Genomic DNA, 17127 nt, shown 5'->3' with positions numbered 1-17127 from the left:
AAGGAAGGAAGGAAGGAAGGAAGGAAGGAAGGAAGGAAGGAAGGAAGGAAGGAAGGAAGGAAGGAAGGGAAGAAGAGAAAGAAAGAAGTGGCAGAGGTTTAACAGGGAAACTTGAGCCTTGTTTTCCTCCTAACAGGGCACCTACAGAATCCTTTTGAGCCAGTATATCCAGAAAGGCTTTGGATTGAAGAGAAAACTTTCTGTAATGCTTTTCCTTTTCACCTTGTCTTTGATGCCACAGTAAGAGAATTTTAAAAAATTTTTTAATCTTTTTTTTTCTTTTTTTATTAATATTCATTTTTAATCTGTTTACATACTTTATGCCCCTACTTTCCCCTTCACACCCCACCCCCGCTCTCCCCCCACCCATGGCCAACCCACATTTCCACTGGTTGTAACAAGTGTCCTTGTTCAGGGTCTATTTCCCATTCATGTCCTCCTCAGTCCATTCATTCAAGCAATTGTTTATCTTATATGTTTCCTCTCCTGCAGTCCTTCCTCTGAATGTGGGTAGCATCTTTACCATAAATCCCTCAGAGCTGTCTTGTGTCATTGCAGTGCTGCTGGTACAGGAGCCCATTACATTTGATTTTACCATAGTATATCAGTCTCTGTGTACAATGTTCTTCTGGCTCTGCTCCTTTCACTCTGCATCACTTCCTGGAGGTCTCTCCAATTTGCATGGAATTCCTCCAGTTTATTATTCCTTTTAGCACAATAGTATTCCATCACCAGCATATACCACAATTTGTTCAGCCATTCCCCAATTGAAGGACATCCCCTCATTTTCCAGTTTTTTGCCACCACAAAAAGCGCAGCTATAAATATTTTCATACAAGTCTGTTTATCTATGATCTGTTTGGGGAACAAACCCAGCAATGGTATGGCTGGATCAAAGGGCAGGCAGTCTTTTATAGCCCTTTGGGCATAGTTCCAAATTGCCAGCCAGAATGGCTGGATTAGTTCACAGCTCCACCAGCAATGCATCAATGTCCCAATTTTGCCACATCCCCTCCAACATTCATTACTCTCCCCTTCTTTCATTTTAGCCATTCTGCTAGGTGTGAGGTGATACCTCAGAGTTGTTTTGATTTCCATTTCTCTAATTATTAGAGATTTAGAACACTTTCTCATGTGTTTATTGATACTTTTGATTTCTTTACCTGAAAATTGCCTATTCATGTCTCTTGCCCATTTATCAATTGGGGAATGGCTTGATTTTTTATACAATTGCTTTAACTCCTTGTATATTTGAGTGATTAGACCCCTGCCAGAGTTTTTCGTTATAAAGATTTTTTTCCCAATTTGTTGTTTCCCTTCTGATTTGGACTACATTGTTTTTGTTTGTACGAAAGCTTTTTAGCTTAATATAATCAAAACCATTAAATTTACATTTTGTAATTTTCTCTAACTCTTGCTTGGTTTTAAAATCTTTCCTTTCCCAGAGATCTGACAAGTATACTATTCTGTGTTCACTTAACTTATTTATAGTTTCCCTCTTTATATTCAAGTCATTCACCCATTCTGAATTTATCTTGGTGTAGGATGTGAGATGTTGATCTAAACCTAATCTCTCCCATATTGTTTTCCAAATTTCCCAGCAGTTTTTGTCAAACAGTGGATTCTTGTCCCAAAAGTTGGGCTCTTTGGGTTTATCATACACTGTCTTGCTGATGTCACTTACCCCAAGTCTATTCCACTGATCCTCCCTTCTGTCTCTTAGCCAGTACCATACCATTTTGATGGCTGCTGCTTTATAGTATAGTTTGATATCTGGTACTGCTAGGCCCCCTTCCTTCACATTTTTTTTTCATTATTTCCTTTGATATTCTTGATCTTTTGTTATTCCAAATGAAATTTGTTATAGTTTTTCCTAATTCAGTAAAGAAGTTTTTTGGTAATTTGATAGGTATGGCACTAAATAGGTAAATTAATTTGGGTAGGATGTTCATTTTTATTATGTTAGCTCGTCCTACCCATGAACAGTTAATGGCTTTCCAATTGTTGAGGTCCAGTTTTATTTGTTTGGAAAGTGTTTTGTAGTTGTTTTCATATAATAGCTGTGTTTGTTTTGTTAGATTGATTCCCAAGTATTTTATATTGTCTAGGGTGATTTTAAATGGTGTTTCTCTTTCTACCTCTTGCTGTTCTAATGTGTTGGAAATGTATAGAAATGCTGATGATTTATGTGCATTTATTTTGTATCCTGCAACTTTGCTAAAGTTGTTGATTATTTCTACAAGCCTCTTAGTTGATTCTCTAGGATTTTTTAAGTATACCATCATATCATCTGCAAAGAGTGATAGCTTAGTCTCCTCATTGCCTATTTTGATACCTTCCATTTCTTTTTCTTCTCTAATTGCTATTGCTAGTGTTTCTAGTACTATGTTGAATAATAGAGATGATAATGGGCATCCTTGTTTCACTCCTGATCTTATTGGGAAGGCTTCTAATTTATCCCCATTGCATATTATGCTTGTTGATGGTTTTAGGTATATATTGTTTATTATTTTTAGGAAGGGTCCTTCTATTCCTATACTTTTCAATGTTTTCAATAGGAATGGATGCTGTATTTTGTCAAAGGCTTTTTCAGCATCTATTGAGATAATCATGTGATTTTTGTTTGTTAGACTGTTGATATGGTCAATTATGTGGATGGTTTTCCTAATGTTGAACCATCCTTGCATTCCTGGTATAAATCCCACCTGATCATGGTGGATGACCTTCTTAATTACTTGCTGGAGTCTCTTTGCTAATATTCTATTTAAGATTTTTGCATCTATGTTCATTAGGGAGATTGGTCTATAGTTTTCTTTCTCTGTTTTTGGTCTACCTGGCTTTGGAATCAGTACCATATTTGTGTCATAAAAGGAATTTGGTAGGACTCCTTCTTTGCTTTTCATATCAAATAATTTGTATAGTATTGGGATTAGTTGCTCTTTGAATGTCTGATAGAATTAACTTGTGAATCCATCAGGTCCTGGTGATTTTTTCTTAGGGAGTTCTTTAATGGCTTGTTCAATTTCTTTTTCTGATATGGGATTATTTAGGTATTCTATTTCTTCTGTTGTTAATCTAGGCAATTTTATTTTTGTAAATATTCATCCATATCTCCTAAGTTGTTATATTTGTTGCCATATAATTGGGCGAAATAGTTCTTAATGATTGCCTTAATTTCCTCTTCATTATAGGTGAGGTCTCCCTTTTCATCTCTAATACTGTCAATTTGGTTTTCTTCTTTCCTTTTTCTTATTAGATTAACTAGTACTTTGTCTATTTTATCTGTTTTTTCAAAATACCAGCTTCTAGTCTTATTTATTAAATTCAATAGTTCTTTTACTTTCGATTTTATTAATTTCTCCCTTAATTTTTAGTATTTCTAATTTAGTTTTCATCTGGGGGTTTTTTGTTTGTTCGCTTTCTAATTTTTTAAGTTGCATGCCCAGTTCATTAATCTCTGCCCTCCTTAATTTGTTAATATATGCACTCAAGGATATAAATTTCCCCCTGAGTACTGCCTTGGCTGCATCCCACAGAGTTTGGTAGGATGTCTCATCATTGTCATTCTCTTCAATGAAATTGTTGATTGTTTCTATGATTTCTTCTTTGACAATTTGGTTTTGAAGAATCATATTGTTTAATTTCCAATTGGTTTTTGACTTGCCTGTCCAGGTGCCCTTACTGATTATTATTTTTATCGCATTATGATCAGAGAAGGTTACATTTATTATATCTGCTCTTTTGCATTTGTTTGCCATGATTCTATGCCCTATTACATGGTCAGTCTTTGTAAATGTACCATGTGCAGCTGAAAAGAAGGTGTATTCCTTTTTGTCCCTATTTATTTTTCTCCGCATATCAATTAAATCTAATTTTTCTAGGACTTCATTCATCTCTCTTACCTCTTTCTTATTTATTTTTTGGTTTGATTTATCTAGATCTGAAAGAGGAATATTTAGATCTCCCACTATTATGGTTTTACTATCTATTTCCTTCTTGAGCTCTGCCAGTTTCTCCTTTATGAATTTGGATGCTATACCACTTGGTGCATATATATTGAGCAGTGTTATTTCCTCATTGTTTATACTGCCTTTAATCAGGATGTAATGACCTTCCCTGTCTTTTTTAATCATATCTATTTTTACTTTGGCTTTGTCAGAGATCATGATAGCCACTCCTGCCTTCTTTTTCTCATTTGATGCCCAAAAGATTTTGCTCATACCCTTAACCTTGAACTTGTATGTGTCTACCCGCCTCATATGTGTTTCTTGTAGACAACCTAGGGTAGGATTTTGGTTTCTGATCCACTCTGCTATTTGTTTCCGTTTTATGAGTGAGTTCATCCCATTCACATTCAGAGTTACAATTGTTAGTTGTGTATTCACTGACATTTTTTGTATCCTCCCCTAGACCCACTCCTTCTTATTGCACTATTTTCTTTTATACCAGTGGTTTGCTTTGAGCCAGTATCCCTTATCCCCTCCCTTGATTGACTTCCCTTTCTGCCTCCTCCCTTGTTCCCCTCTTTTTGCTTTTTTAAAGACCAAATGAATTCCCTCCCCCTTCTTCGTCCCTCCCTTTTTGGCCTCCCCACTCCCCTGCTCCCTTTGGCTTATCCCTTCTGACTTTCTCAGTAGGGTTAGAGAGAGTTTTTTATCCGGATGGATAATAAAGCTACTCTTCCTTCTCCGGGTTGATTACACTGAGAGTAAGGTTTGATTATGCTCTCTTCCTCTCCTTCTTATGATATTATTCATCCCCTCCCCTTCCCATGCCCTCTTTGTGTGTAATAGAATATCTTATTTTTCTTATTTACTCAGATTCTTCTTGGTGTCCCCTACTATTCCCCACCTCTTTCCCACCCCCCATGTCTTCTTAGACCATTTAGTATCCTGTCCTTTCCCTATGAATTATTCTTCTGGTTGCTATAATAGTGAATATTATAATAGTGTATAGAGTTCACTACAGAGAATTATACATAGCATTTCTCCACCTAGTAATACAGATAATTAGATCTTATTTATGCCCTTAAAGAGTCAAGCTTAAAAGACTATGAGTTTTCTTTCTTTTCCCTCTGTTTCTTATTTACCTTTTCATCTTTCTCTTGATATTTGTGGTTGAGTGTCAAACTTTCCATTTAGTCCCGGTCTCTTTTGTGCAAAAACTTGGAATTCTTCAATTTTGTTGAATGCCCATACTTTCCCCTGAAAGTATATGGTTAGTTTCGCTGGGTAGTTGATTTGTGGCTGAAGGCCCAGCTCTCTTGCCTTTCTGAATATTGTATTCCAAGCCTTGCGGTCTTTTAGTGTTGAGGCTGCCAGATCCTGTGTGATCCTTATTGGTGCTCCTTGATATTTGAATTGTCTCTTTCTGGCTTCTTGTAAGATTTTTTCTTTAACTCGAAAGCTCTTCAATTTCGCTATTATATTTCTGGGTGTTGACTTTTCTGGATCCAGTGTAGAGGGTGTTCTATGGATCCTTTCAATGTCTATATTGCCCTCTTGTTGTAGAACTTCAGGGCAATTTTGCTGAATAATTTCTTTAAGTATGGAGTCCAAGTTTCTATTAATTTCTGCCTTTTCTGGAATACCAATGATTCTCAAGTTGTCTCTTCTAGACCAGTTTTCTTGGTCTGTCACTGTCTCATTGAGATATTTCATGTTTCCTTCTATTTTATCAGTCTTTTGACTTTGTTTTATTTGTTCTTGTTGTCTTGAGAGATCATTGGTTTCTAAATGTTCGATTCTAGCCTTTAAGGACTGGTTTTCAGCTTTAATGTTTTGGTTTTCGGCTTTAATGTTTTGGTTTTCGGCTTTAATGTTTTGGTTTTCGGCTATAATTTTTTGGTTTTCCTTTTCAATCTGGTCATTTTTGGTCTTCAGTTGTCTTGTCTCACTTTCCAATTGTGAAATTCTGCCTTTTAAACTGTTATTTTCTTGCCAGATTTCTTCCATTTTCCTCAGCATTTCATTTTTAAACTCTTCCATAGCTTGTGACCAGCTTTCATTTTTTTGGGGAGGTTTGGATTTTTTTTTCCCTCCTCTGTTGTCTGGATTTTCTCTGTGTAGAAGTTGTCCAGTGTTCCAGAGTTTTCTTGATAGTCTTTTTCTTCTGGACTTCCTTATTGCTGGCCATTGTTAGCCCTGCCCCTTTTCAGCTTTGTCTTTGCACTCAGGGTCTGCCTGCGCCTTGCAAGCTCCGGGGGGCTCTGGTCTCCTTGTCCTCAAGGTCAGGCTTCCTGGTAGACCCTGTTCTGCCCCTCTGCCCGAGGTTCCTTCAGCAGTCTTTGGGGCTGCTTCCACTGCTGTGCTGGGTCTGCATGGGGTCCTCACTGGAGGTCCAAGCCTGGGCTGGAGATCGTTATTCAAGCCTAGGGCACTGCCTTTGCCTGTGCAGATGCTCTTAGGGCGCTGCCTTCACCCCCGGGGAAGGTAGTGAAAGTTGGTGGGCTGGAGATCTTTATTCACACCTGAGGTGATGCCTTCAGTGCTTGGGAAAGGCCGTGTTTTAGGGGCCTTTGTCCCAAGCCGAGGCGGTGCCTTCACCCACGTGGACGCTCAGGGAAAGTCCATGCACGCCCCCAGCCACCTGGGGTCCCTCGACTTGCAGCACACAGGTACAAGCCCCGGGGCTGCCAGTGATTATCGGGTTGCCCCAGTCCTGTTTTCACACTTGTGCGTTGGCGTTGTGCGAGGCGTGTGGTGTGGGGGGTGGGGGAGGGGCTTCTTCCTCTCGTGTTTTAGTGAGAGCTGTTTCACCCCTTTATAGTGTGGAAATGCCCCGATTCTGTATACCTTCAATGCTGCGCCCTGTTGTGGGGTTCCTTTGTTCCTCTGGACTCGTTTTTATTTCCCCTTGAGGAGTTCTGTATGCTTCGGTCAGGAGAGATCGAGCAGCTGCTCCTTACACTGCTGCCATCTTAACCGGAAGTCCCTTTTTTAATCTTTTTAAAAGTTTTTAAAAAAGAAATCTTCCTCTAGGTTGTAACTGAAGATGTGACAGTGAAAGTGATACTTTTCATAAAGTGAAACCACATAGCACTAACTCCAAGTGAGGGGTTTTAGCTACAACTTGTGTGACTTACCTAAGTTATGTAATTATGTATATAGAGATGGGGGGGTAGGCAGTGGCTTTGGAGCTAGCTTTAGGAATCAGAAAGATATGAATTCAAGTTACATTTCTGAAACACACTGTTCTGTGTGGTTCTGGGAAAAATAGTTTCATCTTTGAGTATCTCTGGCAATGCTCCATAGGGCCAGCAGGATCTATAAAATTCTCAATGGAGAGAAAGACAGAAACTAAATTAAAATGTAATTGGGAGATGTTTAACAAAATAAATAAGTATGTAATTTGACATAGATAATGTTAATTTGTGGTTTTCTAAGTCAAGATTTGAGTTTAACATCCCTTCCTGAGTTTATAAATTGCAGGGTGGGTGTAGATCTGCTATGATGGAGGAAATTTCCTCACTAGACATTCCCAATAACTGCAAAATCACATCTCATTCAAAATAAAATTTCTGGGGGCAGCTGGGTAACTCAGTGGATTGAGAGTCAGGCCTAGAGACAGGAGGTCCTGGGTTCAAATCCAGCCTCAGACACTTCCCAGCTGTGTGACCCTGGGCAAGTCACTTGACCCCCATTGCCCACCCTTACCACTCTTCCACCTAGGAGCCAATACACAGAAGTTAAGAGTTTAAAAAAATTAAAAAAAAATTTTTTTTAAGTAAAAAAGGCCAAATGCCAATCCCCTATTCTTGTAGTAAAGCTTTAGAATTTTGTGAGGATTCTGAAGCTTTAAACTTGTTAGTTTCTTTGAATGAAATATGTGAACATGATCTGACATTTGCTTATGAAGAGATTCATTCAACTACCCCTCAGGGTTGTCAAGAGGCTAAAATGGGATAATATCTATAAAGTGCTTTGCAAACTTTCAAGGGCTACATAAATGCTATTCACTCATTCTTCAGTAGTGTCCAAATCTTTTTGAACCTACAGTTTTCTTGACAAAGAGATGAAATAGTTTGCTAGTTCCTACTCCAATTCATTTTACAGATAGGGAAGTTGAGGCAAATAGGATTAAATGACTTGCCCAGGGTCACTCAGTAAGTAAGTATCTGAGACTGGATTTGAACTCTGAGGGATGAGTCTTCCTGACTCCAGGCCCAGTGCTCTATGCACTGAACCACCTAACTGCCCCTCAAATGGAATTGCTAGTTTTTATTAAAGAGAACAGTTACAAAGTCACATCTGTCCATGTCAATCCTACTAAGGAAGCAATCAACCAAGTCCCTATCCTTTCCCAAAGCCTTCAATAACTCCCTATTTATTACCCTATGATAAAATAAAGGCTCTTCCTTCTGGCATTTAAAGCCCCCAACAATCTGGGTCTTACATACTATTGCAGCCTTATTTGACCTTTCTCTCCTTGATATACTCTCTTTTTTAGCCACACTAGTCTTCTAGCTCTTTCCTCCACTTGACATTCCATCTATTGCCTTCATGTATTTGCAGAAACCTTCACTCTATGCTTGGAATGCTCTTCCGCATCTCTGTTGTCAGAATTTTCATCTTCCTTCAGAGCTAAAATCTGTCTTCTCCATCAGGTCTTTCATGTTCTACCAAGTTGCTACAGTTCTTTCCTCCCTTAAATCATCTTCTACTTATTTATGCCTGGGCATGTGAGAATGAATGAAAAAAAATGTATTAAGTATTTTCTATGTGGCAAGAATTAGGCTAAGTGCAGAAGGTTCAAAATAAAGCACAAAATACATTTTGTATATAAATAAAAATATAAAATAAAATAAAATACAAAAAAATGCAAACACAGTCCCTGCTCTCAGGGAGCTTCCATTCTAATGAGGGAAACATGTAAGTACTCTGCATGTGAATGTCTTAATGGATCCTTAATTGGAATTTCCCTTCCACAGGAAGAAATGCATTTCTGGTGATTCCAATTCCACCATATTTTCCTCTTGTCCATTCTTGCTCTGTTGTAAACCCGTGAAAGATTAAATTGATGCGGGATGACAAAACTCTGTCTGAAAGAACACAGAGGCAAGTGTGGTACGAGAGAATGTACACCTGCTCTTAATTCAGAGGGGTCTGTGTTCAAATCCTTTATTCTCTGTGTGATCTTGGGCAATGTATTTAGCCTTCCTAGGACTCAGCCTCCCTATGTGAAGGTGAAGGCTAGGCTAGATGGCTTTCAAAATCCTTTTCAACTTTATATCTATAATCTTATTCTGGGCCTCAGGAGGGCTATGTGTGCCCAGCATAGCTGGTTAGGAAGAACTGAGCTAAAAAATTAAACTAATTATTTTTTACTGATCCTTTTCCCCTTGTTTCTTCTTCTTGTTTCCAAAGTTTTTATTATTTGCAGATTTTAAAAAAAAGATCTTTATTGCTTTCATAAGGATTCTTTTTTGTTTGATGCTTTTCATCCTTTTCCTAAGCGAGTTGTAAAGCCTGGTTAAAATGTTATTTCTAAGAAAGAACTCCTACCACAAATTAACTTTCTGACTCACTAGCCTTTCCATTTGTCTCTTCTGAGTAGCTAAGAGTCAAGCAAGCTGGAGTAAACATTCAAAAATATGTCCCAGGACTTCAAACCCAGGATATTCGAGTTGATGAATATTTCACCATCATCCATCCTCAAGTCACCTTCAACATTGCCAGCATCAGCAAATTTATCAATAGTCAATTTGTCTTGAAAACTCGAAGAGAAATGATGCCCGAAGTATGGAAAAATCAGCCTACGCTCAAGCTCAGAGGTACTGAATGACCACCGTTCCTTTTTGTCTGTCTATCTGAGGAGTAAAAGGATTGATCAGAGAGGAAGAGACAGAATTTTTTAATTATATGCTGGAAAAAAGTGGGGTGAAAATGGTTTTCTCTAGCTCACCCAAATGGACCTCGCAGTTAAGCACCAACACTTCTCTTTGCTTAGAACATACCTATTCTCTGCATTAAGTAAATGGATTCTAATGTTCTCCATTCTAATAGAAGATCTACTCAAAAAGTGTTATTTTGATTGGTCTGAACCAGATGCATCTGCTATTCTACAGTTCATGGGGCACGACCTCTGAATTTGTTTTCCTAATGGCAATAAAAGTTTGGCAGCTTCGTTCACCCAGCCTTTTCTGTTTTTTTCCCCTGTGTCTAATGGTACATATTTATGAGTGTGGAATTAAGGATTCCATCCATTACCATGGGACAGGACATGGACCAATTAGTTCCATTTTATTCCATGACCACAGATTGACCTGCTTACAGTCAAATGGACTGTAAATGCAGAACATTGATCACATGTGAGATGAGACAAAACATGGTGAATGAATAACATAAGTGTATCAATCTACAGTTATTGATTGTTGCTCAGTCATTTTTTCAGTTGTGTCTAACTCATTGGGACCCCATTTGGGGTTTTCTGATCAAAGATACTGGAGTAGTTTGCCATTTCCTTCTCCAGTTCTTTTTACAGATGAGGAAACTAAGGCAAACAGAGTTAAGTGACTTGCTTGGGGTCACTCAGCTAATAAGTACCTGAAAATGGATTTGAAGTCAGTATTGCTATCCATGGTACCACCTAACTACCCCTATTGATTTTAATAAGTAATAAAAAATTAGGAAGTAGCACAGAGCTTTCAGAAAGAGGACTTGTGTCTTCTAGCTGTTTGACACATCAAGTTATTAAAAGCTTTCTGTGCCTTAATTTTCATACCTGTAAAATGGGGATAATAACACTTGTATTATCAACTCCTCAAGATTGTTGTGATGAATATATCTGGCACATTGCAAAGAGCTACCTCAACGTAAGCTATTATTATAATAGTTTGCTATTGGGGGTTTTCTCTCTCATCCTCCTCTACTTCAGAGCTGCCCCTACAAGGTTCCACTCAATATCTGCCTGCTTCTTCCACTATAGCTTCTGGAACTTATTCTATATTTTATCAACAAACATACTTTAATTTGGAGCCTAATCCTTTCATGACCCCCACATCTTCTGGATCTCATTGAGATCTGGCTCTTCAGTGATGACACTGAATTCCTTCTAGTACTGTTAGTCAGTCAATTAGGATTTATTAGAGATCTACTGTGTTGTCAGGCACCATGCTAAATACTTCAGACACAAGGAAGGGCAAAAAAGTCTCTGCCTTTAAAGATCTTTTATTCTTACACTGGAAATAACATGCAACTAACTATGACTTTACAAGATATATACTATTTAAAAACAAGAACCACAGATTTCAAAGAGAAGGCACCAGCAGTGAGAAGGACTGGGAAAATCCTCTTGCAGAAAATAGAATTTGCACTAAGTTGGGAGACCAGGAAAGACAGTGGGTAGAGGAGAGGTGGAAGAGCATTTGGAATAGCCAATGCAAAGTGCCGTGTTGGGATAGATGGAATATTGTGTGTGAGGAATAAGAAGCCAGTTATTGCTGGATCATACAGTTAGCCAAAATGAGCAAGGGTCAGCTAGGTAGCACAGTCGATGGAACATCAGGCCTGGAGTCAAGAGGACCTAGATTCTAGCTTCAGACACTTCCTAACTGTCTGACCTTGGACAAGTCACTTAACCCCAATTGCCTAGCCCTTATTGTTCTTCTGCCTTGGAATGAATACTTAGTATTGAATCTAAGACAGAAGGTAAAGGGTTTTTTAAAAAAGAAGGGGAAGTCAGGAAGGAGCCAAGCCATGAAAGGCAAAGAGGTTGGAGAAAGTAGTCAGAGAGGTAGAAGGAAGATCAGGAGACAGCAGACTCAGACAGATAGAAGAAAGATCAGGAGACAATAGAATCAGAATAGCACAGAAAGGAGAGAGAATCCAGGAGGAGAGGATGATTGACAGTGTTGAAACCTGCAGAGATGTCAAGAAGGATGCAGATTGAGAAAAGGCCATTGGATTTGGCGATTAAGAGATCGCTGATAACTTTGAGGAGAACAGTTTCAGTTGAATGAAATTAGAAACCAGGTTGCAGTATTTAGAGGCAAGTGAGAGCAGGTAGATGGCTTTCTCAAGGAATTTAGATGAGGAGAGGAAGAAAGATTTAGGACAGCAGCTAATGGAGATTATAAGATCAGTTGACAGTATTTCTTTTATTTTTTTAAGAATGGGGAAGATATGTTTGGAGATATCAGGGAAGGAACCAGTAGATAAAGTGAGGTTTAAGATTAAAAGAGAGTATGGAATAATAGTGGCAGTAATCTGTTTGAGAAGATGGGAGGGAATTGAATCAGGACTGTATCTCTTAACAAGAAGCACCATAATTTTTATGAGTGATGAGTGAAAAGGGAAATAGTGGGGATATGAGATGAAGAAGGCATTTTCAGTGAACAGCCTTAATTTGAGGGGTGAAGTAGGAGGCAAAGTCCTTAACTAAGAAGGGAAGGGAAGGGGTCTTATGGGGGGATTGAGGTGAAAATAAGATGAGACAGGAGTTAAATTAAATTCCCACACATCTAAAAACTACACAAATTTATTTAATTAATCATAGCAGGGAGAAAGACATTCAGAAAAGGGAAAGGATATTCAGCTGAGGATACAGTGTTGATTCAGTCAAGCATTGCTTCCCTGTCTTTGTGTTGCCCGTGGTGGTCAGTTGGTCAACCCTTAGGTTGCTGCTGGAGTTCCTCATGGTTTTTTGTAGACAAGTGAACAAGAAGCCAGAAAAACAACATTAACCTTAGTCCCCTGAGCCAACCAAGATTCAAAGACAGTTTGAAAAAAAACAATTAGCCCATCCAAAATGGAAGGGAATGCTGATAGTTAGTCTTCCTTTGAGCAAAGCAGAGAAATATCTTTGTGAAAGTGGTATTTCAGTAAGATTAGTTGAAAAGCCAAATGTATTATTTGCATTGGTAGATACCGAGGACAGAGAAGCTGACTTTTGAGTTATAGTAATTCATATAAGAGAAAATGCAGGTCTGGACCAAGCAGTGGAAATGGAAAAGAAGGGGCAATTACAAGAGAGTTTGAAGGAAGAAATGAAAATACTTGGTGATTCACTAGATGTTAGAGATGAAGGAAAAAAATATTCCAAAGTGGGCAGCTAAGTGGCTCAGTGGATTGAGCCAGGACTAGAGACAGGAGACCCTGGGTTCGAATATGACCTCAGACATTTCCTAGCTGTTTGACCCTGGGCAAGTCACTTAATCCCTAAGCCTTACCACTCTTCTGCCTAATCTACAATATTGATTCTAAGAGAGAAGGTAAGATTTAAAAAAAATTATTCCAAAGTATTAAGCCTGGGTAGATAGAAGATATACCATGTCTTGGCAGATGAAAAAGTGCATGAAGAGAATGATGAGTTTTATTTCAGTGTATTGGGTATTATATTTAGCAGAACACTTAAGTGGAAATATCCCATAGATAGAAATATAGGACTAGAATTCAGGCGAATTCAAAGAAGAAAACCAAAATCCAACATAGAATGTAAATCAAATGTAATCATTGAGCATGAGAGCAACAGACCTACTACATATTTTAAGTATTCCCAAGGGATTTATTGAATTGCAAAAGAAGAGTGATGCAGAAGAGCTAACGTTGAATTTGAAGTCAAGGGACTTGGATTTAAATCTCAACTCCGAAATATATTCCCTCTGTGATCTCAGATCAGTCACTGAACTACTTTGAGTCTCTTTTCTCACCCTTGTAAATAGGGGATTGGACTTCATGACCTCTAGGACCCCTTTCAGCTTTAAATTTATGATTCATTGGTGTTCATAATCATTTAGAGGTAGAAAGAACCTAATAGATTTCCTAGGCAAACTTTTTATTTTTTATAGATGAAGAAATTCAGTGAATTGTCTGAAACCTCACCCCTGTCAGAATGGGAATTGGAAGCCTGGTTGTATTATTTCAAATGCTGGGAGCCACTCAGAGAAATAAGATCTTTTAATAGAGTCTCTTATCTGGATCCCATCAAGGTCAACACAGTTTTTGGCAAAGCCCTGTGCTGACTCTTATGACCTGAAAATCGGGCCATAGGATGGATGGCTTATCCAAAAAGATCTGACCCCTCTGTGACTCCTTTTTGATCAACACTTTTTATTATTGAAAACATTATGCTCTCTATTTTTAGGATAGCCTCAAGTTTTATAGAAAGCCCCTAAGTACCCTATAGTAAACCAGCATTTAATGAGTTAACAGTCTTTTCCCACAGCTGAGAATAGCAGAAATTAGCAGAAGCTGCTTGTATCTTTTCTTTCTATTTCAGACATCTCAAGGATACAGAGGGGCAGATCCAGGCAAATTCCACTCTCACTTAGGTACTTTCCAGTGACAAAATATACCCCACAATCTTAAAGGTTTATTCTTTAACATATCTTTTGAAGTAGTAGAATTTAGATAAAGTAAGACTCCTTCATTAACCTTGAGCAAGGTCTCATCTGGGCATAATCTACATGAAAAAAAATTTGTATGTGATGTAATTCTTTAAGCTTGGGTGTTTCTATACAGCTGAGATTTCAATCTTGCTTTATACAAAAAATGTATAAAATAAAGAACATGCTCAAAGACTATTGGAGCAGTCATGAGCTAATGTATTAGACTGACAGTTCCCAGTTTTCTGCATCATTCTTTCTTGCCTAAACCGTACACCTTTTTAGACCCCTGGAGCTGCTGGATAGCCTTCAACATCCAAATATACTTTTTCTTCTCTGTCATGCTCCCTTTTATCTCTTTACAACCTTATCATTAAGGAAAGCTTAAATTATGCTCAAGAGCCTTCACTAATAAATCAGGGAAATAAGTACAGATTTTAAAGCTATTTCTTTAAAATGATTAATAGAAATGATTTGGACATTTAAAGGGTCAGTTGTCTAGAAATCTCACTTCTGTGCCACTCCTCATCTCTCACCAGCGGTGGGCATTTGATACATGATTGTTTCTTTCTGTTCTGTTTTTTAAAGGGCAGATGATTTGGATGGACTCCCTACAGTGCATGCTATACCTCTGCTCCCCCAAACTCCGAAGCCTCCAAGAGCTGGAGGAGCGGAACATGCACATTTCTGATATCGCTAGGCATGACACCACCAGAGATCTCATCCTCCTGAACCAGCAGCGATTGGCTGAAATTGAGTTGTCCAACCAACTGGAAAGGAAGAAGGAAGAACTCCGGATCCTCTCCAAACATTTAGCCATAGAAAAGAAGAAAACAGAAACGTTGTTGTATGCAATGCTTCCTGAACATGTAGCAAACCAGCTGAAAGAAGGGAAAAAGGTAGCAGCAGGTATGGAATTTGATTCATCTCATACATGAACTTCGGGTTAGAGTTTGTGGCTCACTCCCTCGCCAGCTGGCCACGAGTGGTACCTTATAGATGTCTCCATTTCCTTCTTTAATAAAGCGAAAATTAAATTATTGCTCTAAATTTAAATTAAGGATATTCTCGAAGGATAATTTCTGGTGAACCAGCTCTTCCTGGATGGTGATAGGCTTTGATATTTGTCATAATCTTTTTTTAAAATAAAATCCTTTATCCTTTGTCTTAGAATGTATATTAAGTAATGATTCCAAGGCAGAAGAGCAGTAAGGGCTATGCAATTGGGGTTAAGTGACTTGCCCAGGGTCACACAGCTAGCAAGTATCTGAGGCCACATTTGAATCCAGGTCCTCCCAGCTCCAGGCCTGGCTCTCTATCCACTAAGCCAGTTGGCTGTCCCATAATCTCATGTTTAAGTTACAATTTAACCTTCAAGTAATTATTTTCCCTTGGAAATAACTGTAATGAGGGACCTTCCAGCAAGTGCACACAGTGCCTTAATTATAGCCTCATGTCTCAAACATTCAGATTTCAACATGATTAACCAAGAGAAAGGAATTAGAATGATTTTCCAGTCACTACTCTTTTCTCTTCTTTTCAAACATAGACTTCCTTATTAAAAATAGCTGAATAAGATGAACATTGTGATAGAATTTAAAGCTGATGGGGCTTTTCAAGATCAATTAGTTCAAACTTCTCATTTTACAAATGGAGAAACCAAGGTCCAAAGAATTCCTGAGCTCATAGGAAGGACCATATTCAGAATTTAAGCTCAGATGTTTTGGCTTGAAATTTCCTTTTCTTTTACATTATACCACACTGCCTCTCACATGACTAAACTACAACACAGAGTATAAAACATGATGCTTTAACAGCATAAATTTTACAGAAGTAAACTAGAAGATAGAATTCTTTCTCACTAATCCTTAACCTTATTAAGGCAATGTTTCCTAGTGGAGACAACACTGAATGTGGATCCAAAGAATCTGAGTTTGAATCCTGTCTGTACTACTTATTACCTCATGACTATAAGTAGGTCACCTAATTTCTCTGGGTCTGTTTCCTCAACTGTAAATTGAAGAGGTTGGACTAAATGAATTCCAGGGTAACTTTGATCCTTAACCCTCTGTGGCTTCTTCCTTAACCTTCTGTGGAAAGAAACTTTTTTCCTTTTTCTCCTCACCTACTTAATTTGAAGTAAAAACACTATACAGTTACTCTGTTTTAATTCCACATAATAAAATTAATTAAATATTGGTTGAACAAAGGCCATTCATTTATTCAACAAAAATATATTAAATCCCCAGTCTTTGCAAACATGCAAAAAAGTAAGACATAATCATTACCTCCCCTGATTATTGTTGTTCAGTCATTTTCAGTCATGTCTGTGACTGACTGACCCCATTTGGGGTTTTCTTGACAAAGATACTGGAGTGGTTTTCTATTTCCTTCTCCAGCTTTTTACAGAAGAAGAAACTGAGGCAAACAGGACTAAATGACTTGTCCAAGCTCACATAGAAAATATCTGAGGTTGCATTTGAACTCAGAAACTTGAGTCTTCCTAATTCCAGGTCTGGCACTCAATCCACTGTGTTGCCTAACTACTCAATTATATACTCCTTCTTCTTTTTTAAAAATTTAAACCCTAATCTTCCCTCTTGGAATCAATATTTTGTCCCAAGGCAGAAGAATGCTAAGGGCTAGGCAATAGGGGTCAAGTGACTTGCCCAGGGGCACACAACTAGGAAGTGTCCGAGGCCAGATTTGAACCTAGGACCTCCTGTCTCTAGGCCTAACTATCAATTCACTGAGCCACCCAGCTACCCCCAATATACTTCTTTAAAATGTAAATGTAATATAAT

General features: G+C 38.2%; 1 protein-coding gene across 1 annotated transcript in view; it reads left to right on the top strand.

Moving 5' to 3' along the window:
• Positions 1-17127, top strand: part of LOC123241248 (guanylate cyclase soluble subunit beta-2-like) — a 117860-nt gene that overhangs the window by 87425 nt on the left and 13308 nt on the right. The window contains exons 8-10 of the mRNA XM_044668946.1: positions 137-240; positions 9556-9772; positions 14912-15232. Of these exons, the coding sequence (XP_044524881.1) occupies positions 137-240; positions 9556-9772; positions 14912-15232 (642 nt within the window). The remainder of the gene's footprint in view (positions 1-136; positions 241-9555; positions 9773-14911; positions 15233-17127) is intronic.

This window comes from Gracilinanus agilis, chromosome 3, assembly GCF_016433145.1.
Source record: "Gracilinanus agilis isolate LMUSP501 chromosome 3, AgileGrace, whole genome shotgun sequence".
NCBI classification, from domain to species: Eukaryota; Metazoa; Chordata; class Mammalia; order Didelphimorphia; family Didelphidae; genus Gracilinanus; species Gracilinanus agilis.
The sequence above is the reverse complement of the archived record's forward strand: the minus strand, read 5'-3'. Positions and strand labels throughout refer to the sequence as shown.